The following is a 23,077-nucleotide window of genomic DNA, read 5'->3' as shown; positions in this document are numbered from 1 at the left end:
TAGAGGATATCAAAGAGAATTTTGCACTTCCAGTTCATACAAGAACATTTAGTCCAGAATGTTTTCATAAGAAAATTAAAATTGCAGTGTAATTTTTAAGGCTTGAGCTTCTAAAATGGAAACACAGTATTTATTATTTGCAGAATAAATGATTTATAGTCCTAAGACACAGTATTGTTAAAAACCCACCTTTCTGGTAAGCATAATTGTTTAGAAATTGTTGCATGTGATGTGTTTATGGAAATAGATTGTTAAATTCTCCACAGAGGAGTAGAACTTTTCCACCTCCTGATACATTTTGGATTGTGGCAGCAGTAGCCCTTACACAGTGACTTTCAATCTGGGACACATCTTTATTTCTAATCAAGAAAAAATGCTTTCTCAAAAATAAAGCAGATCACAAGATACAGAAATTACTCCTTTAAAATATTACAGAACACACTTTTTCACAGGATACACACGGGGTACAGTTTCAGCTTGTTACTTTCAATACTCACAGTAAAATACTTTTTCAAATAACCTAAGTGCAGCTTAGAGCCATCAAATGCTGGTTTATATTGTTCTGCAGAAATACAGGATTCCAAGTGTCAGACGACTTACTCCTGTGTTCAGACTTGCTCAACCACTTGTGCACTACATCAGTGTTGAGAGAGGTTTCTTGGAAAGCCTGAAGCTTCGGTTCAGTTTTCTTCTGTTCCAACTGAAGCTCTGTTTTAAAGAATAAATGCAAAGCTCCTGTGCTCTGGATCTGCGGGATAAGACACTGATCACCAGGATAGCTTGTATACTGAAGATGCCATAATGCCCTTTAGGTTCTGGATATCCATGTTGTATGGTAAGACTTTCCCATTCAGGCAGATTGTCCTGAATGTTTACAGTCACTTAAATTTGCGGAGAAGGAACAGTGAGGAGACCAGTTGGCTTGATCTTATTGATTCCTCCATCTAGGATGCAGACCCTTGGGTATTTGTTTTTCACTAGATGAGCTGCAAACTGAAACAGATATATCATTAGCACACTGCACATTATAGTCTCTAAGCTGAAATAACTTTCCGTTAAGTAAGGCAAGATAAAAAAAATATTAAAAAATTATTAGCCTCTAGAAGTCTTTTCTTTGCAACAACTAATCCAACACAGGAGCCCAGGCCTGTCTGTTGAAACAGCTGGGATGAATTTGGTGGTCATAAAGTGTCACACTAATAACAATGAACTTCATTTGTCTCTGCTTAAGCAAGATTTTACTTTATTCTAACAGGACTGTTTAATCTCAGAGTAATCACTGAACCTCTCTCAAAGCATGAACTAACAGATATTTTTCCCTGCATTAATCTAACTCTCAGCTGTTTTCTGTAGGTTCCCAAGTGTACAAGCATCAGAGTTTGATGGTATTGTCATTTTCCTACCTGTCAAGCTTGGCTGATGTAATTTGATTTCACAGGATGTCAGATATGAATTTGGGGTCTAGCAACTGTACTCTCCCCTGTCCCCACCAATCTGCCCACAGGCAAGTTGAATAGTACAAGCACATATCGCCCCACCCTTGGAAGCCTCTCTCCCCAATTAGTTCATTCCATAAATCAAACACAGCATTGGCCAGTTTCCATGTAGTAACTTTGTGAAACATGACTACAGTGATGAAGAAACAGTATTTTGTATATAAAAACAATTACGATAAGAAATATCAAGATCATGTATCAAAATATCAAACCCCAAAGGAACAATATTTTATTACATGTCAAACTTGGCTTCTAGATATTGACTACAATGCATTAAAAAGCAAGTCACCAAAATAGATTAGTCAGTGAGAAATTAACAGTTTTACTTTATTTGCAAAAGCTGTGAGAGACTGTCCTGCCCTTCTAGTCTTTGAGATTGCTCCTTTTTACTTGGTTGGTAAACTAGTATCATCTGTAAAATCACTGAGTGCTTCCAAATGGGCTATGTAAACATTTGTAATTCCATTTTTGACCCTTTAAAATAATTTGTGATGTTATTTGAGAACCTATTTGCAAGTGGGATGTCCAAATAATTAACTTTGCATGAACAACTAAATTACCAACTCAAGAACAGCTGTAGGCATCCCAATTAAATTTAATATATGGGATTTCTTTTTTTGTTTACATTCCTCCTAATTATATGTTACAGTGTAACATATATTGAGGCAGAACAAGATGTACTACATGACTACCTAATGCAGTACAAGTCCTGAAATAATCTCTTTAACAAATAAGAGTTCATAATAACAAAGTTTTAACCTTTCCTAGCCAAAACTTTTGCTTCACATTGAAGATATTTTATATATGCAAGGAACTTATTTCTGTCCACTTATATGTCTAATGTAGCTACCGCATTGCTTTCTCTGTGTTTAGGATGCATTTAACCAGGGAGAGAGCAACTGTAACCACTGAGGACTTACTGCGGCAGAGTAATAGGTCACAGTAGACATTTTGGCTGTTATGTTTGTTTCAGGTAATTGCCTAAGGAAGACCAAAAGGATCAATCTGTCATCTCTCCTCCATTACTTTAGGTCACTCAGTACTGGAGCCAAAAAACCAAATTAAAAAAATCCCCACAATCAAACAATCAAAACTAAGTAGTAATAAAGTTAAACCATACGTGGATGCCAGTTTTCATGAGCAAAGTAAATGCCACACTTTTAGAGAGGTTCTTGGTTGCACAGGTGGTGTAAATACACACAGAGATATCAGTTGGAGAGTGCAAATACCTCTTGCTATAATCACAGTCCAAAGATGTGGTGTACAGTAAAACAGAGACAAAGATAATTCTCTTCGTCAAAAATAGCGCTCAGCTGTGCATACCATGAACTACAAAAATAGTTTATATTCCCAGCGAAATACTATCAGACATCTTTACTTCATGTGTACATATCTATCACCTCACAGTGCTCTCCAGTGTTCTCCACTTGTGACTAATGGATAGTGCTCTGTCTTGGACACCAACAGCTGGCAGAAATGAAAAATGGCAGCAAGCATTCTGGCTGAAAGGAAGCAGCATGTTATTTCCTGAGTACAATGTTCCATGTGTCAACAGAGAGGTTCCACTCTGACTACTGATAATTGTAAACTGCTGATAATAAACTGTAAACTCTGCTCCAGATGTTTGGATGCCCTATCCATAATATAACTACCATTCAATGTAGTCTTAGAAGAAAATATGCAAACAAGTGCTTTGTACTTAGGATTTGAGCATTAAGGCCTGTGTCTCACTGTATTTTAGAACTGCTTTAGTAACAAGGTATGGAAATAAATTTTCTTCACTGCATATGACAAGAGGTTACTTTTAAACCTTAGAGTGTGGAATTTCTTGCTTCTTTCAGGGCCTCTGAAAAAGCACTGCAAAATCTGTGGTTGATATACCACAAGATGAACTGCCTTTTTATTTTTTTTTTAAGTTGTCACAGAACTGTTTGCTGTTGTCTACCTGGCTTCAGTGAGAAAGGCTGCAAATATACTTAGGAATATTGTGTCTGAACATCCAGTCAGGGAAAATCCACTGAGCAGGAAATGTACTACTATTGGCATCTCACTACTGTGGGAAATAGCTGCAAGTTGGGCGCCTGGAGGCATACACATTGACATAAGTTGAGAAAATATCAGCCTCCAAGAGCTTTGCACATACATCTGTCCATGCACTGCAAAGAAGAGTCTGGGTTTAACTCACACGGTAATAGGATTTGATCCAATTAAAGACATTCCTAGTTTTTACCTTCTGCCCTCCCACATTGTGTCACTGAAAGAAGTAGTAACTTTTGGCAATGAGTAAATTTGGAAGTGGACTCTTATTACCATTGTAGTCTTCCTTATTAAAGCTTTGACTTTTTATAGTTCTGTTCCTCAGTACATGTTTGTGCCTTCCTCTCCCAGACAGAGGAGCCCGTCTGCCACAGATCAGTACAGGAACTTGTTCCCCATGTTTCTGAAATGTTCCAACACCACCTGGTATCATTCCATGCCAAAATATACTCTATGAAGCTAGTATTTTCAAAACACATGGAAATGTTATTTCTGGCGTGTGCACTGATGGAGGGACATGAGAGGAAGGACTATTTGAAATAGCTGCATACATTGCCTCCCTAATTTGACCTTAATTTATGTCAAATATCAGTAGCTTGAATCCAAGGAATGAAGAAAGATAAAAAAAATTGTTTCCTAAAAAGTTGGAAAAAAAAATAAATCAGTGATCCAAAAGAGCAAAATTTCATGTGTCAAAAAAAGCCCAAAGTCCTCTTTTGAATGAATGCCACAGATTTTCTACAGCAGAAACTACAATCTTGGACTGCATGTGTGGGCTCTATTTCCTTTATGAATGCTGTCATAAAGCGTCAACTAGAAGTTTACTAACAGGCACTCGGATATGTAATTTGTAGTCCGCTAAATAACGTAACTTACAGAGTTGCTGTTAAGACAGAAGACAACATGGTGAAGATAAAAGCAAATGGGTTACATCATCCTTAGTGATCTGTAAACCACCTACATTTTAAAGAGAGATTTACTGAAACATAAAAGTAGTGCATAATTAAATTCACAATTAATTATACAAATGTATATTTCTATAAATAGAAATAAGCTGTCATTTATAAGACAATTACGCTTTCTTAAATTTATCAAATGTTTGTGTTGACGTAACTTTAGGGATATATCAGCTTCCCCATACCACCAATGGATCACATTCCTCTCTAATGCTTCTGTTTTCATTTAGACAACAATACTACATGGGGAAATGGAGTTTTGCCTATCTGAGGTAGAGGATTAAAGGGATGCCACAAGACTTTAAACTTTTTTCTTTCTGCCTCAGGTGGCCTTTCCTCAAAATGCACTTCCCAAACTCAGTTACCATGTTTCACTGGTGGCATCTAGAGTTTAAACTGAATTTTCTCTTGCTACTTTCACAGCAAATACTATATATTAAAGGATGAATATGTGAGTAGCTTGTTTAATGATTACTATGTGATGTCTTTAGTGAAGACTATGGAAACACTATTCCTCTATAAAGTAATGCATCAATCAATTCCACGTAAAACACCCTTCTTGGTGAGCATAACTGAGCCAGAAAATTGTAATTTGCATTTGAAAGCAGTCAGTTAAGACTCTTCATGCAGATACAAGAATTCAGGCTTTCAAAGACACACAAGATCACAGCAAATTATATCAAAATTTGGGCAAATATTAAACATTTTACCCAGCATTGGTGATGCTCTCAATACAAACAGCATAACAGGACTGCTCCTTTAAGTACCATCAAGAACCTTAATAATCTGCACACTGGCACATTTATCAGAATGTTTCTTCTACCCTGTTCCAAGCAGTAAAATAACAGCTTTCAAGTGTGCTGAATGTATTATGCCAGGCATGTCACATTTTTACACTGTCTACAGTAGAGAGTCTAATAACACAACAGCTTGAGCAGCCCTGTTCCCAGCACCCTTCAGGCTAGCCATGAGGGTTGCTATGCACACATTATTCACTTTCACAGACATTCTTGTGACAGGCTGTAATTAAAGGGCATGCTGGGAGGGAAGGAGGAGTAACATACTGCACCAGAATACCAAAAAAGACTGCTGTGACTAATGTTACCAGGGCATAAATATTAACAGCATCCTCTAAAAGAGTCAGAAGAAAAAGAGATACTTGAGAAGTTAGAGGAGAAATATCAACTAAATTTTGTAGTATTCATCCATTGCCACAAGGTTATTTATAGTTTTTCACTTGTAAACTCATGGTACACAAACCCGTCTGGGACTGCAGTCTATTTGCTTTGTGATTTCAGTCAAGAGTTCACCTTCACTTCTCTGAAAGAACAGCCCCGTCAAAGTGATCAGTCTAGAGCTTTTTAAACAGCACTCTCCATATGCCACAAAGCAGACCCAGCACACAAGATTATTTTTAATCAGCTACTTCTGATATTAAAGGGTTCCAGATAAATGAAGTGACACTTTAATGCTATGGAAAAGATAAGAACCTAAAGCCTCCCATATCAACAAAACAGTGCCTAGTTATTGGTTACAGTATTACCATAAACTGGAAGTAAAAAACCCACAGAAAGGACAACTCGGTGCAAACACATACTACAGTGGGGGTGGGGGGAAAGGAGCATAGAACCTCCTGCTCTAACAAGATCAAGGGAAAATTCTCTTCATGTAGACTGGCCAAAGGGGAACACTTTCCATTCCACCAGTACAAAAACACAGCAGTAACTCAGAGGACTTACATGCAAAGATTTGAAAATAAGCCAACACAAACAGATATTTAATAGCTGGTTTCAGATTCAGTTTTACTGAGAATGAAAGTGAGAGTAAACACTCAAATTTCTTCAAGTAATAAATTTTAAACACCTGCAATTTAAATTTTTCACCTAGAAATTACAGAAAACATTAAAAAATACCCAGGTGGAAGTAAGCACTTGAAAATTAAAACTCAGTTGCAGAGATTTTGTAGAGATTTTGTAACACAGCTAATTTATACTGACCAACATATATGCAGTGCACAGCACACAGTTTAATGGATTGTACAATAAAAATGCAGAAAGTAAACTATTTTATTTTTGACTCAACAGAAAATAAAAAAGTTGTTAGTGAACAGCAAAATGTAATATTGAAAAGATGCGTAACAGCTGGCTTGAATATAAAAGAAAAAAGCATGATTCTTTCTGAAAGATTCAGCCTCCTCCCCCCAAGTCTAAAGATTGCCATAGATCTTGAAAATTGTTCAAAGAAATACTTGGAAGGCAATTCTTTGTAATCTGCAATACTTTTTTCTAACACTACCCAAACTGCAAGTTTTGTCCAGTTTCTTCTTAAACTCTAGCACAAAAGTCTTTGGGCCTCCCATGAAATGGACGCAATCCCTCCTGAAGCAGTCAGTCTGTCCATCCTTTTGAAAAGCTGATTCAGATACAGTTTAGAGAAAAGCAGAACAACATTGCTCCAGACAAACAGTATGGATATTGGAATTGCCAAATTCACCAATAGCATTCTAGCTGGCATATCCTTACGCCAGTTTCCTAGACCTATAACACACGTTTGTATGTCACTGCCATCTCTCTTTCAGTTATCACCATTTAAGATTCCTTGAATTAGAATACCAGGAACTATAAACCACTGTTTTAAGAGCTGGCAAACAACCCCAGAAAGTGATAATTCAAGGTTATTATGTAGTAGTCCTGAGTGATATGTATACAACCTAATTCATGCAAGCTCAAGCAAGGACAAGAGTGCTCTTCCAGAGGTGCAGTCCACAAAGACAGCATGACCACAGCCAAGACAGATGTCTGGAGGAACTCTGGAGCCTGATAGCACCACTCCAAGATTCAGGTTCACCACTCTCCCATCTTTCCTGTCCTTAGAGATTTCCCAGATGATTGAGAAGAGCTGAGATCCTGCCTGCCAGCATCTCTCAGACATATTTTGATAGGTAAAATAGAAGACTCCTGATTCCTGATCTCAGAAACATGCAAACCTCTATGCAGTAAGGCACACAGGCCAAAAAGCACCTACATCAAATGAAGAACTAAAATTTCCAATGACTGTTACCACTGGTCTCATTAAAAAATAAAAAAGAGAACCTATTTTGAGTTTTAGAATTAGCCTGCTTTCCTTGTCACCTACTTCAGAGGAGAAAAAGGAGCACTCAAGTTCTATTCCTGAACCTCACTCTTTCATTTCCCCCCTTTCCTCTCCCATACCTATCTGGAAAAGTGGAATATTTAGGTCATTGCTGTTGTATCTGAGGCATCCAATGCAAACTAACCAAAGCCACAGTCAGGGGCAGAATTACAAGTGTCTTTTTCTTGGGCTGTGTGAAGAGCATGTACTGGCAACAGCAGCTGGCCTGCTTTCTGTCAAAGAAGGGAAACATGCGTACATTATGCATGTTATAATAATAAAAAGGGCTAAATTTACAGGATAAAATAATGAAGACTTAACCATGTATTGGGTAGGGTTACAACCAGTAAGATAGTTGCTGACTAGCGAATCTATTCAAACTTTTCAAAATACAAGCTTTATCCCTTCCTCTTTAAAGGCAACAAAGAGGCACCTGATGATTCCAGAAAGCTGTGAGTCTGAATGCAGATGGGAGGATGGGGCCTTAACAAAACAAACATGAAAAAGAGCCATTCTAGTAATCAAAAGGAGCCCCTCCATCCCTGTGAAGAGAAAGTATCTTCAGTTTTCATTCCAATTGTTCAGTCACTTTTCTTCAGAGACTATTTGCAAGGAAACATAGAATCTAAAAGATGCATGGTGGAAACATCTCAAGAAGTTTATTGTCTAATTTCTATTTACTTTCACTTTAGAAGTTTCATTAGGCCCTTTCAACTAAATATGTCTGTCTTTAGAAGGCAAAAATGCACCCATCCTTTAGTATTCTATGCAACAACTAATCTTCAGATCACCCTATGAAGTTTCATAGGCATCCATTTGTAGTTTTAAGACAGGCTTATAACAGGAAACAGCTTCAGCATGCAAGGACTTGCTTCTCTGGCAAGGGCTTTTTAAAAGTTCTGAGGAAGATGACAACAAAATCACACAAATTTAGTGGTAAACAGACACTTTAACATATGTGTCTCAGTCTTCATATAAGAAATGCATTTTTGATAGTGTGCTGAGAGAAAATGTTACTTTCAAATAGAAAAAAATATTTTTTTTCTTTTTTTTCAGGCCAGGAATATGTTATACAAAAAGAATCTTAAACTTGACCCTCTCCCTCTTGCCTTGAAAAGGGTCAGAAAGATCTCATGGCAACTCAGGACTTCTTGTCTTTGCTTTGGAGTAGTCATGAGAATGACTACTTTGTTTCAGTAATTTGTAGAAATTGTCTAGACAATATATTTATAGCAGCATAACTTATCTAGATAAAAAATAACCAATGTAGCAATTAGAAGTTACAATTGAAAATTTATTTCCCAGCTATAAAGACACATTTTTTAAGCTTTGACTTACAGCTTATCTAACTATCTTTTTCCAAGGCAAAAAAAATAAATGAGTTTTTAGGCAGATTATTAGGCAGATTAAAGTGTCCTGTATATTTTATTCTGTTATAGCATTTAACAGACAATAATACACATACATTAAACCACCAGGGAAACAAATGAAACAACCACATTACACAAGCAGAAGTGTGTCACTGTCAAAATTGAGTTGCTGGAGAATGATTTAGTATCAATAAGGTATTCCTCCTACTCTAAATTCAGTCAAAATTGCAGTTATACAGACAAAAGTTTGAAATGGAAACAGATAATGGCTTAGCACACCAAAGTTGCCTGAGGGAGGGAAGATGAAGTAATGTCACCCTTCCGAAAAAAGACCCAAACCAATCTCTGTCCTACATATGCATAACTATAATCCACCTTTTTACTTGCTGTATCTCTGACTTTGAAAGTGAAAAAAATCAGATGTTATTCATCATACACCGAGAACAGAAGCTACAGTTGAGCACTCATTGCCTGTTTATCTATTACATTCCCAACTGTAATGATCCCTTGCCCATAATGGAATTTACAACATACTTATCTATCTATGGATGTGGGAAATGGCAATTTAATTCACTTAAGAGATGCTGCCATTTAATGTATTTAAAAGTTAAATTTCAAAATAGAATCTGGTTGATGAACTCCAGCATAATGCCTTTTATGTGGAGGTTTCCTGCTGTTTTCAGAGACAAAAAATATCTGCTCTATTAACAAGTGCCCAGAAACTCCTAGGAGAAGAAAGACTGGCACAAAGTGAGAACCAGCCTAAAGGATGGAATATTCTCCAGAGAAGTGCAAACTAAGCACCACCACACTCTCTTTTATAGTACCTTTATGCTGCTAATGGCACATTCAGTAAGGCTCTTATACATCAGCCAATCTATTAATTTAACTTTTAGTGTTAGTAAATCAAATGACTTTACATGCAGGATTACCCTGTTTTAATTCCTTCCTAAGGAAGTGTTCAACTAGAACTAGAGCTGTCAGAGCCAGAGTCAGTATGTGACAGTGCTGGCTTCCTTTGCCTCCTGCTGGAGCAGTGCTGTGGTGAAGTTTTCAGTTTTCCCTCTCACCTCTCAAATTCTAGACAGCATTTGCTTTCCAATTTAAATGTTTTATCATCTGGCTCCAAATCAAATATGAAAGACAGAAATAGAAATGAAGTGCAAAAAGTTATTTTCTACAGGTCTGCTCAGTATACTCAAGTTTGCTTTTTAAATTATTTTTAAGTGACACCAAGTAGGTTACTAATATGAAGCGCAATTGCAAGATTCAACCTTCTAATTACAAACAGCCCCATAAATAAATAAATAAATCAGTGTTTTTTCACTCTTACCCCTACCTCTAAGTCCTATATAAATTTAAACCAAACGTATAACAGTGCCAATCTCCATATTTTTAGTGGTGTATCTTTCAGTGAACACTTCTGAAAAATTCCCCTTTTTGATGCAGGATTCTATTTGTGGCTCATCTGGATGCATTTCATCTGGAAATACATGACTGTTTAGAAAAAGTACATTTTAAGTTGAGCATCTTATAACATGGACAAAAGTTGGTTTTGTTTCCATGCATTCACTTTTAAAATTTTTCCTGTGATTCTTTGACTTAGTAAAAGTTAAAAAGTAATAACTAATGTCTTGTCAAGCCTCAAGCTACATAGTTTTGGCATGAATAGTGGTAGACAGTTCTATGCAACCATGCAGAGTAAAACTGAAACTGGCCTTAAAAATTATCCATGAAAAAAAGAACTTCTAAGTTTTATCAACACAGTCAAATTGAGGCTGGTTTTATATGCACTTTGAGAGTGTGACAGAGGTGGTGAGTCCCCACCAGTATTTAGGCTTAAGTACTCAATTAGTTTGCGGGCAAACTGGTCAATCCAGTATTTTGTTGCTATTTAAAGCTCTACGCTCTTTAGTTAGGCTTTCAAGAACTCTAAAAGCAAATCAAAAGGCAAAGCAGCACTTCTCCTTTATGAAAAGCTATAATGTTGACAATTCTGAGTCAATATTGTCTCAATTACAGAAAATCTGGGTTTAGAGGATAAGACAGCACCTCTCACATGACTGAAGTACTTGCACTTACTAAGCAAGTTTTGTTTAGCTGCACAGCAAAGGAAACATTTGATTTTCATTTAATGAAACATTTAACAAAATACCTAAGTTTGCATCAGCAGTGTCATTCGTAGAAGAAAATGGTATCTTCATGGCTATGGTGGAACTGACAGCCTGCACTGTAATGCCTCTGTCCTTTCCGTACTCAGAAATCTGATACAGGTAGTTTCTTCAATCTGTTTTAGTTCCTCCAGAACTTGCAGAAAATGAGCTGGTAGTATGTGGAATACATCCCATAACGGCACTCCATAGCGAACACCAAAGCACTTCCTTTTTTCTGTTCCTATTCCTTGAGAGGTTAGTGAATGGATAGGCTCTTACTGAGATAAACTAAGATCTTTGGTGATTTAAAATGTAATTGTTCAAAGCAGCTGCATAATCCACCATCAAACATGTAAAGCATCATTTAAATAATCTCCATTTTGCTCTTAGCATTTTATGCATTTTGCATTTGTCCCTTTGAGGGAGGGATTTATGCATTCAGCATTTCGTGAGGAATTGTTATTATTCAAGTTAACTCATTTCATGTTGAAATATTTATCATGAACTTACCCAGATCTCACACACAAACCTAGATACTCACTAACTGAAACTATTTCAGATATGCTGCACAGTCTCTTTTATGCCATCTCTGCTACTTTTTAAAAAACCTGATACATATCACAAGTTAATTTTCTAAATGGTAAAATCCAGGTTAATGAAAGGAATTTCTCACACCACAACTTCCTATATGAATAACAAACACCACCACGTGTTGTGCCAATGCTTTTCCTGTTCCTGACATGAAGATCTTTTAATGATCCACAGCCCTTCTTGCCATATTGGTTACAGGTCATGTCCTTTGAGTAAATAGGCTCAAGAAACTGGTGAACTAAAGGTATACCCTACTTAAGAGAGTGTCTTAAAGAAGAGAAATACTTACATACTTCTTATTCTGGTGGTTCTCAACACCATCAAATATTTAATTACAGAAAAGAATAGGCAAATCTGAATATTCTAAAGGCACTGACAATAGAAATATCATACAGAAGTTACCAGTAAGAACCATTCTCCTTTTCACTGATTATAACTGCATGAACAAAACTGCATGATTCTAAAAAACTCAGCAATATGTTGTTTCTTACTAGTAGCAATATGAATTATATCTTATTTCCTTTGTACTTCATAAGGTATCTGTTCCCACCCAACTTACCTTGTAGGTGCTTCCTAACACCACAGAAAGTAAATGCAAGACACTTTTGAAAACCAGGTCTTACTGATGCACATTAGAAGTGCTGATGTTACTTCTCTAACATCACAAAAATAGAGATTTTAAAGCTGAAGAGGGTAATGTTAAATAATTTAATTTCAAAACATGAACCTTCTCAAATGTTGACCACTTGAAATGTCTGTCTAGAAGCAGAAATGAAAAAGAAAAACATTACCCCAAATCCTGTCATCATACCCATAATTACTAATCTAAATTTTCCAGATTCTAGCATTTATTTACTACTGTCTGTATCCATGCCACTAATGTATCTCTAAGTACAAAAATACATGTTATTGCAAAATACTTACGGCAGCTGTGTTCTTCACTGCATTTCCTACAATCACCACGACTCTTCCTTTAAAGCTCTGGAGCGTTGCAGTTGCTGGGCACTGGACGAGATCCCCTTCTGCAGTAAATGCTGATGCAAATGGGACATTGATGCTTCCAGAAATATGGCCACGGTTAAAGCTAAGAAGGATCAGTTAAGGAGATCTGAAAGGCAGAGAAATCTGCACAGCTGTAGGATGAACCTGCTCTGCATCCTGGCTGTCACGATACAGCAATGTTGGTCTTTTGTGATAGTATATTTTGACAAACCATATTTGCTATTTACTCATATGAAGGAAAAGAATTCTGACACTACATCTGACACAGCACTACAGAAAATGATCTGCTAAATGAAACACTTGGTGCTAAAGAACCAATATCCACGGTATATGTAATTTTGTGGATTTTACTTCTAATCAGCTCTAGTCTGATAATAAGAGCCAAATACCAATAAGCAGCTGGAGCACCTCTTCTAGAGGAATTTTATGCAAAAGGAATGAAGTACTTACAATAAGAACTAAAGCTAAACAGGGATTATTGAGAAACATCCTCAAAACTCCTGTCAACCCTCCCAAGGCCTCTACAATTTTGATCCAAATTGAATTTCCAATGTACATGCCCTCAGATTCCTAGACAATGAGTACCACGTATATTATCTGCAGTCCCACTAACAGCAATACTGAAAAGCAAACAACTCTGAGACACAGTTAGCTGTCCTTCACTTTCAGAGGATGAACATTCAATGAAATTTTATAAGCAAATATTGAATGTGAAAATCTCTTAAATAAAAATTAAGTTGGATCGGTACTACCTAGCTTTTTATGAATTTGAGAATGCACCATGACCTTGACAAAACTCTGAATTACTTTCCTAGACTGTACACACATGCCTGGAACGCTTCCCTCTCCCATCTATAAGAAAGAACAGCTTTGAAGAGATGAAAAAAATCAAAGTTTTGCAAAAATATACACAATGTCAAATCTCTAGATTAGTCACTCTATTACTGTACTTGCAGAAAGTTAGTTAAATTTATAATTAAATCTCAGAATCTATTAAATAAAGAAGCTGTCTTAAATGGAGGCAAGATTTAATTGATTTAGCTTAATATTAGCATTAATTTCTTGTGATTTATGTAACAGTTTCAGTTTTATGATCATCATGGTTATATGGCTATTTAAAAACGTTTGAAAGAACAAAAGATGATCACATATCATTCATTAATGTTGTCAGTTTATTTCTATTTTGAATGGGAAAATTATATCCCTCCTTCCCTCATCTGTGCCAACCCCATTTATAACCACATCACTCTCACTGCTACTGACCAGGTTCTGAAATGATCATCATTTAGACAGAAAATGGCTTTGGTCAAATTGAATTGCTTACACTTAACACCACTGAGTATACTTAACTGCTCAGAGAACCTTGACCTAATATTTTTAAGAAGTCCTAATTACTAAGACAGTCAATAAAAAGGCCAAGATTTTGTGCTACAGACTGAGAGACCATAAGTATGCAGGTATAACTTTCAAAACATGAATGGAAGGCTGCCAATATATCTGCTAACATGCTAAATGAAATAAGCCTTAGATGAATTGCTAGCCAACCGAAACAGTGCTTTGTGTATAAAACCTTTTCATTAGAAAGTCTTCTGTTACAAAGTTATTTATTGGGAAAGAGGGCTAGTAGCTCATGCCCTTGCAACATGAGATTCATTACAAAAAAATTCCTTAGCTTTCCAAAGCATCCTATTATGAAATACAAAGCATGTTTGATACTTGTTGGAAGTCCTCTCATCCTTTTTTCAAATCACTCAGAGAACAAAGTGAGAGTGAGGTTTAGCATGATAGGCATAGATGATGAAAAAACCTAAAAACAAACTTAAGAAATGATCATATTTTTGAATCATCTCACAGTGGTCTATTACATTTTAAAACGCATGCTACAGTAACATACAGACTGCCCAATCCTATTGTACGGTTTGTTGAAATTTTGTGACAAACAAAAAGACTGTTTCCTTTCTGTGAGAATGAACAGGACACTGAACACAGTATTCCTATGGTTTCCCACACATATTCATAACTGCTGACAGTTTAATAGCTTTCTACATATCATATATTTTCTTCTTCAGCGGACATACAAACCAATTAACTCAAGGGTAATTCTACTACCTACCAGGCTGCCTTTTTAATAATGACATTTCCTACCTCCTAATACCAGATGGGTATTAGGATTTCAGTCCACCTATTATTTAAAGGACAGGACATTTTAGTCTACCATAAACCTCAACCAGACCGAAACAGCAGCAGCAGTCATTACAGTGCACTATTCAAGCTAATGGAGACTTCCACTCTACAGGGTGGCTCCTCAAGAAATAGAAATAGAGAGTCTGATTAAGATTTCATAACATGAAAGACAGCCTTATAAAACCACTTAATTCATAGAACTCAAATGATTTTGAAATAATTGAAATTTTTAATCTACTCTGCTAGAGTAGAATAGGATTAGTACAACAGTATAGCCTATTAGCAAGCTATTAGAAAAGCTATAGAAACATTTAAGCAAACACCTTGCCTTTCATCCTGATTGCACAATAATTACTGGATTTATAAATAAATCCATTACTGTACACAGATAATAACCTTTCAGTGTAATGATGGTAGTATAGGCATTTAATATTACTTGCTTTCCCTCTGCCTTCTCCTTGGTCATTTCTAGGAAGCAGCTTAAATAATTAATAACACAATGTTGAATGTAGAAATAGAAACAGAATTTAACTCTGTAGTATCAAAACTTTCTAAGTCGTAACAATAACCTTTCATAGTTTTTACTTCCAGAGACTTCTCTTTTAAACTGGAGTCTAAAAAGTAATTTCTTCATCAAGAGAGAATATCTCTCAGAAAACAGTCTATGTTTTTAATGTTCTCTGAAAAAAGAGGACCACATTTTCAACAATCTTGATCCAGGAGTAAAGAAAACACCGGAGTCCAGAAAATAAAGAGTCAAACTACTCAGACATATGAATCTCTACTTAATTATAATCCTTAATTGATCCCTGAAAATAATACATGTAAGCAAAAGAAAAATTACTTTCTTGTATTCCTTCAACCATTCTGTTCTATCTGCACAGCAGATCACATTACAGGTGCAAGTCTGGCATACAATGAAAGTATAATCTCTTGAAAGTAACGATTTTAATTTAGAATGTTACAAAATTCCATTTACTATGTAAATAATAAACTTAACTCTACATAGTAAAAAGTATGTTTACTTTTTTATCTTCACCGTACCTTGTCATAATATTGGTAAATATTTAATAGAAAAAAATGTTAGTGGCAATGCTTTTCTGCATATACAATTATTTTTAAAGTGGCATTTTAACAAACTAGATGAAAAAATTAGGTTTAAACATTATTTAAATTTTTTACTACATATTTTAGCCCAAGTACTGGCATTGATCTATCATTCACTTAATTGTCTAGAAATTACACTCTTTTAATACACATACGATATGTTAGTAGCATTTGTTAGACACCGGAGGATCTTCTCTCTTGGTAAAGATGTTGGGAGCCTGTTGAATCTCTATCACTGGAGACCTTTAAGAATAAGCCAGACACTGGCAAAAGGAATGATCTTCTTTTCTCAAAGTGAAAGGGGGACTAAAACTCATAGAACAATTAAGGTTAGAAAAGACCTCTAAGATCACGAAGTCCAACTGTTAACCCAGCACCATCATGTTTGCCATTAAACCACGTCTCCAAGTGCACATCCACACTTTTTTGAACAGTTCCAGAGGTGGTAATTCCCTGGGCAGCCTGTTCCAATGCTTAATCACCCTTTCTGTGAAGAAATTTTTCCTAATGTCCAATCTAAACCTTTCTGGTGCAATTTGAGGCCATTTCCTCTTGTCCTGTCACTTGTTACCTGGGAGAAGAGACCAACCCCCAGCTCTCTACTACTTCCTTTCAGATAGTTCCAAAGAGCAATAAGGTCCCCACTTAAGCCTCCTTTTCTCCAGGCTAAACAACTCTGAATCTTTTGTTATTTTTCTATTGAATATTGTTTGCCCATTAAGAATTATAACTTGTAACAGAGCAAGCTAAGAGTAGACTGCCAAAAAACCCACATCTACATCACTTTTGCTATTATGAAATTAACAATGCTTAAAAAAAATTATACAAACCGATAACAAGTATATTTCCAAATACTCTCTAAAATGTTAAAAGTTACCTCTAATAATGTCTTGTCATTGTTCCCACTTTTAGATGGATGTTGATCAAAATGTATGCACCTGGAAAAGCACACCTTTAAGAACTGCCCCTTCCCAAAAGCAAACAAACCCAGCCCTATAACTACAGTACTTTAAAAAAACCCACAAAAAACCAAATCCCCCCAAAACACTCCACATGCAAAGAACTATATATTTGAAAAGGAACAAATGAGTAAGGTGTAGACAGGGTAGTGACCCTGATAAAAATATAGCTCCAAGATACCTTTAAGACTTTTCTGATTGTCAGCTACTGGAGAATGTAAGTTAGGGCAGCTGTATGGCTGCATTACCTAACAGTAGCATGAAGACACTCAATAGGAATCAATTTTCCACTGAGGAATTGACAAAGCACATGATCTATCAAATCTTCTTTATCTCCCTTCCACTTCACTGGAAAGCCTCATGCCCTTCCAAAATATTATTCATATTAAATGGGGAGGGTCTGTTGACAATACCTGTTATGAAGAAAAATGTAGCATTAAAGCACTCATGCTACTGGTACAAAGTGATTGCACTAAACTCACAGCTTAAAATGGGAAGGCAAAAATACATTTGTCCTCTTCTCTGCAAACCAGGCCTCCCTCCAAATCCCCCTGCCTTCAGTTCTTCCACTCTACCTATACCACATCCCTTTCCGTTATTTACCATTCTAACATCTCGCTGCCTGCAGACAATGAGGAAGTAATTGATACAAGCATGATTTATCAAGACTGGCATTCAGATTTGAAGGATACTCTTCGCTGTTACGAATGTCCACCACCAGCAGCTTTGGCTTGCTAGGCTTTGTTTTCTTTATAGGTGTTTTGGAATGACTAGGTCCTGTCAACTCACACAAATCAATCAGATCTTCTGCTGAAATTCGTGGTGACACCTCTGCCTTCAGGTCATCCAACTTGATGGAATCCCTAGACTTTAGAAGAAAAAAAAATATATTAGAGGTCAAAGAATTAGAGACATGGTGTTCTTTGAAACTTCTTTGATAACCTCAAAGTGTAATAACCTAGTTAAACAGAAACACATATTTTCCTTATAACTCTGAACTAGTCAAACTATCCACATAGAAAAGGTCCAGAGCAGTGCCAAATGCCTATCTGACAACTATAGCCCTATTTTCCTTTGAAGTTGTTAAAAAGAAAACAGTTTGACAATTTGTGCAAGTTTTTTCAGTTTGAGATTTATTAATGAATTATTCACTGTCACAACACCCATAAGAACATTTCTCAGCATCAGAAAGTAAGTAAATTGGCTAGAAAATACTCTCTGAAAAGAGAAGCTGAAAGGTCTCATGCTTGGAGCAGAAAAGATGGGTAGCAACTGGCAACTTGGCACAGAAACAGGGATGTCTCTAAGACACAGAGCTATCTAAACACCAGTTATTTCTGCAGTTCAAAGACTAGGCACAAATCAGGACACCAGAAATATAAGAAGTAGTCCTGTTTTATAATCCAGAAAATTTGTCCTAGGGGATGGGACAGATGACACAACACACACACACCTGGTAGTGCTCAAGCAACTAGCATGATAATACCTGAAATTATTTTTCATAAGAGAATCTCCACTGTGAATTAACTCAGAGATATTCCTAAGTGTTTCTACGTTCTACATTCTTAAAGAGTATCACAGTAGCCAATTTTCTGCTTTTAAAAAATATTCCATTTCTGTTATCTTGTTTCAGATTGCAGTGATCACACCACTACAAGACACCGTTTGCTTATAGCCTATGAAAAAAAAATTCAAGAGAACAGGAGTAACACTGAAGAAAATGGAGGCACTACTAATCAGTATTAGTCAAATTGACTGCTGTTAGCTTTAGTTTTTTAGTTTCTAAACATACTAGTTTCTCATTTAACCTGAGGACTACTCAAAATTTAGAGAATATGCTAGACAGACCAGAGAGTCCATACACATTTTTCTGAGTTATGTCTCAGAAAAGACTTCCTAGACAGTCCAGCAGTTAAGAAATACTTTTGCTGTAAAGCAGGTTATCAAAAAGCACTCAAAATTACAAAAAGACCCCCCAAAAAACGTAATTATACTTCAGGGAATACATTAGGTCACCAAACTGCCTTTTCCATTGTACGTGATAGTAGTCAAAACAAAAGAACTTACAAATTGCTAGTGTCAACACATAATTTCCTCCCAAGTTCAGAATAAAAGAGGTCAAGATGCTTTATAATGAGAAAAACACATGGTTTCTGGATAATGTATTATTTGTTTCAACAGAACAGTCAATATTTAAGGGAGACCTGTTTCCATAAAAATAACAGTGTAACAGATGGCACACCCAACTCCCAGTTGCTGTCTAGAGCCACCTCCCAGCTGAATAACTGCATTTTCCCAAGAGGAGTCCAAGGAAATGAACTGAAGGAGAGAAGGAAGAAAAAAAGTTCAAACTCTTCTCACAAACTTCAGACTTGTCAAATGAATCCAGCAGTCCATATCTAGGGGATTCACACAGACACGTTTGCAAGATCCAGGAAAAGGTAGCAATGTAGAAAGAGTACTGATTACGTAAATACGCACTTGACTGAGACAGCTTAATTTGCCTGATGACTAAAACTGGCAGACATCACTATCTCCTCCTCAGGCAACAGCTTCTCCCTCAAGAGAGTGATTGTGGAGCAACACCAAAGAGGGAAGGGAAGCAAGGCTGCTACAAAGAGTTCAATCCTTAAAGCAGGGTCACATGATTAGAGGTAACAATAAACATTCAGGTAGCACAGTCAGGCATTATAAATGTGGTCTATGCCAGCGAAGATGGCTGAGATGACCTGAATTAAGTCTTCAGGAGAAACATTTACATTATGATAGTCTCTAATTACACAACCACTTCCTACTTTTATTTACACAATTCTTCTCTAATGGAGTAGATGGGATGAATGCCTCAGGAATGAATGAAACTTTAAGGTGAAAGCATGAAGTCTACAGCAAAAAGCAAACCAGCCAAAATTCACCTAAGCCAATATAAAAACATTTTCTCCTTATCTAACAGTATAAACCCATGAAAAGTGCTCTACAGATACACACTATCTGTCCTGCTAATAGATTTTAATAACCAGGACAAAAGCATTTTTTTCCTTTAACTGAGTTGAAAATAAGGAGAAATACATTCAACTGTGAATTTTTACAACGCTCTTTGCTTTGACCTAGATTTGCATAAATGGCATATTTAGTGACACAACATCTCTATTAGGCTTTGAACAAAGCTGAAGCTCCTCAACAGACTAGCTGGAAATAGAATTGCTGAATCAATTCTTTCTCTAACAACTGTTTTATCTGACTAATTTATTTCCTTCAAATTGCAAAGTGAAATACATGCACATACTTATAAGATAATCTTTCCTAATTATATTTAAAACATTGACTTTATCTACTCTATCTGGTAACAACTATATTTCATGTCAGACATTTTCTCACAGGAATTTTCTAATGAACTGTCAGGACATGCTAAATGTAGCTAAAACGAAGATGTCAATCCTTCTACCCAGTCCTCACACCTTCTCTTAAAACCACCATCCTGCTACAGTTTCGCACTGGACTTGAGTTCAGACAGCTCTCGAGGCCATCACAGCTGCTGAGCACCCAAATCTTGTGGATTCTTCTGAACCTTTAACACCTTTCCCACTGCTTTCCACAACAGTGTTCCAGCTACTGTCTACCACCCCAGTGACTACTCTCTTTGCCTAGGCCTGGCCAAGTAAGAGGAGATGCACAAGACACAGGCTGACATTTTAGACAGGAGGCTTCACATTTGTCCATTTGGCTTCAACTCCTGTTAGGCTTTATTATGTCATTGCAGGCACTGCTTTCCAGCTGTGAAGAACCAGAAGGAAAAGTAGGTGAAGGAAGTGAGAGGGCCCAATTTAAACCAAATCCTTAGAGTCAAGTTAGCTGCACTCAGAGAAAGTTTGTGTACTGATAGACTCTTAGTAATTGTTTACAAATATCCAAAAAATTGTGAACAGTATCCAACTGAGATTATGATTCCAGCTAAATTAAGTTGCAGGTAGTCATATCTCAGGACAGTTGCTTACAATATCTCACTAAATTTATCAGCTGTAATCTTTTGCTTTATGTCATGAAAGGAGGGTAAGGATTAACCCATAACCCAAACCTATGGGGAGTACAAACAGGGCAAATAAAAAAATTAAAAAAAAAATACTTGGATAACCACTTGGAAAAGCTTAAAAAAAAAAAAAAAAAGCTAAAAAGCTGATCACATATATAAGATGCTTCTTTCTTCCTTTCAATTATCTTCCTGCTGTGATCTATTTACTCTTTTCCAAGGCAGACACGGTACATAATTTCTAAAACATCCCCCTCTTTTTCTTAAAAAAGGCAAATGCTCTCCTTTAAGGACAGTGCCAGAGAGCAGTTAAAAGTCCCCTCACACACTTGTGTAGCATGCTCCTACAGTCTTGTCAATATACTCATGGGTTTAGAGATCATGTAAGAAATTGCATACTGAAAACAACTCTGAAATTGAGAACTGCTCGTAGTTGTGTAAAACTTGGTGCTAATAACACCAAGGTCATGAGTTCAATCCCCTGTATGGGCCATTCATTTAAGAGTTAGACTTGATGATCCTTGGGGGTCCCTTCCAACTCAGAATATTCTGTGATTCTGTGATACAGAGATGAACTTTCTGTCACTACTTAGAAAATGTAAGAATTATCAGAATCATGCGCATTTTCACACCCATAACCACACACACACACGTCTACATGTGCTAAGATACTGAGCTTAGTACATAAGTTGCTTTGTCTGTTTTCCTGCAAAGAAGAGAAACTTATTTTAGTATATTCTAACTTAAAGCATGATTCATGCTTTAGACTATTCAGCTATAAGAAACTGTTCATTGGGGAAGACTCTTTAATCAGCAAGATGGTAATAGGAAAAAGAGTACTTAAGCTGAAGTCTGGGGTCTCCTTGTCTCCCAGAAGTTTCTCTGACAATACCCTAAAATCTTTACTTTCAAAGTACTTACTCTTCTCACCCCATTAATTTTCAAATAGGTCTGGGAATTGCTAAGCCATATGTATTTACTGCTCTTAATAAGAAGAAATAGGCATTAAGAATTTAATTTTTTTTAATATTATGAATTAAAGCTGCTTAACCATTCTCAATTTAGAAGTCAAGGTTCAGAGAGATTAAAGCATTCCAGAACATGAGGTTGATACAATCATAGCTCCTATCTCTTTTCCTATTAGCCTGTAATCTCTTACAGGCATTTCATCATGGCTATTAAATGAAGATATACACTTTTTTAGAGAAAATAACCAACTATCTTTAATTCTGCTGAACCTGAACTTAACAGTTCCATCTGATAAATACAGGAGCTATAAAGCAACTTTTTATCCATGGAAAGTATAGCTTTATCTGAGTAGATGCAGGGTTTCTCCTCTTTGTCTTTGAAGTTGGTAAAACTTACTGCAGATAATATAAAAGGAACTTCAGTCTGAAAGTCAGTATAATTAAAATCTGGGGTTCAAGTAAGATATTCTATCCAAAATATCAAAGTCCTTCATAAGGAAACATGCTTCACTGAAGATGTCATTCCATATTTTTGGAACATGTTTTGCTTCTGAAATCAGTGTATGCACATATATCTAGAAATAAGACTAAAAAACATTTTAAAAAAAGCTTATAAGATAATGGTCTAAGCCTCCCAACCCACCTCCCCACCATTTTAATGACCATTATTAGCAAAGGGTCATACAAAAAGGCTTCAATGTTTCTGATGTTCAATGGTGACTATTTATAGAGGAGGAACAGCCAAACTTCCCGACTTTAGGAACTCTTTTCTAAAACTTTTCAACACTTGAGAGCCACTGTTCTCTACACAACCTCTTTAGCAAATTCATTCTTACACTTCAGATTCAGTCCTCCCTAGCCATCATATTCTGCTTCTCATGTTTCCAAGTCAAGACACTGGTGCCTACCTTCTCTATGCTCCATATCTCCCTCTACCTCCTATTTAAGTTTGCTCCATTTCATTTTGCAAGTACATTTTGCAAGCTGTACTCTTCCACCCCTTCCACCAACTGGACTTCCCCACAAAGCTCCCTGCTCTAGAACTCACACCTTAAGAAGTGTGCAAACAGCATCTTCCAGACAACTGTCAATCATAAA

General features: G+C 36.4%; 1 protein-coding gene across 6 annotated transcripts in view; it reads right to left on the bottom strand.

The window, feature by feature from the left end:
- Positions 1 to 333: 333 nt before the first annotated feature.
- Positions 334 to 23,077, bottom strand: part of TBCK (TBC1 domain containing kinase) — a 97,863-nt gene continuing 75,119 nt past the window's right edge. For all 6 annotated transcript variants that reach the window (XM_027635905.1, XM_027635903.1, XM_027635908.1 and 3 more), the window contains 3 exons: positions 17,680 to 17,855; positions 12,660 to 12,819; positions 334 to 993 (listed from right to left, as the gene is read on the bottom strand). In XM_027635905.1, coding sequence (XP_027491706.1) covers positions 883 to 993; positions 12,660 to 12,819; positions 17,680 to 17,855 — 447 coding nt within the window. In that variant the 3' untranslated portion in view covers positions 334 to 882. The remainder of the gene's footprint in view (positions 994 to 12,659; positions 12,820 to 17,679; positions 17,856 to 23,077) is intronic.

The sequence above is a fragment of the Corapipo altera genome, unplaced genomic scaffold, assembly GCF_003945725.1.
Source record: "Corapipo altera isolate COAL_440 unplaced genomic scaffold, ASM394572v1 22b, whole genome shotgun sequence".
NCBI classification, from domain to species: domain Eukaryota; kingdom Metazoa; phylum Chordata; class Aves; order Passeriformes; family Pipridae; genus Corapipo; species Corapipo altera.
The sequence above is the reverse complement of the archived record's forward strand: the minus strand, read 5'-3'. Positions and strand labels throughout refer to the sequence as shown.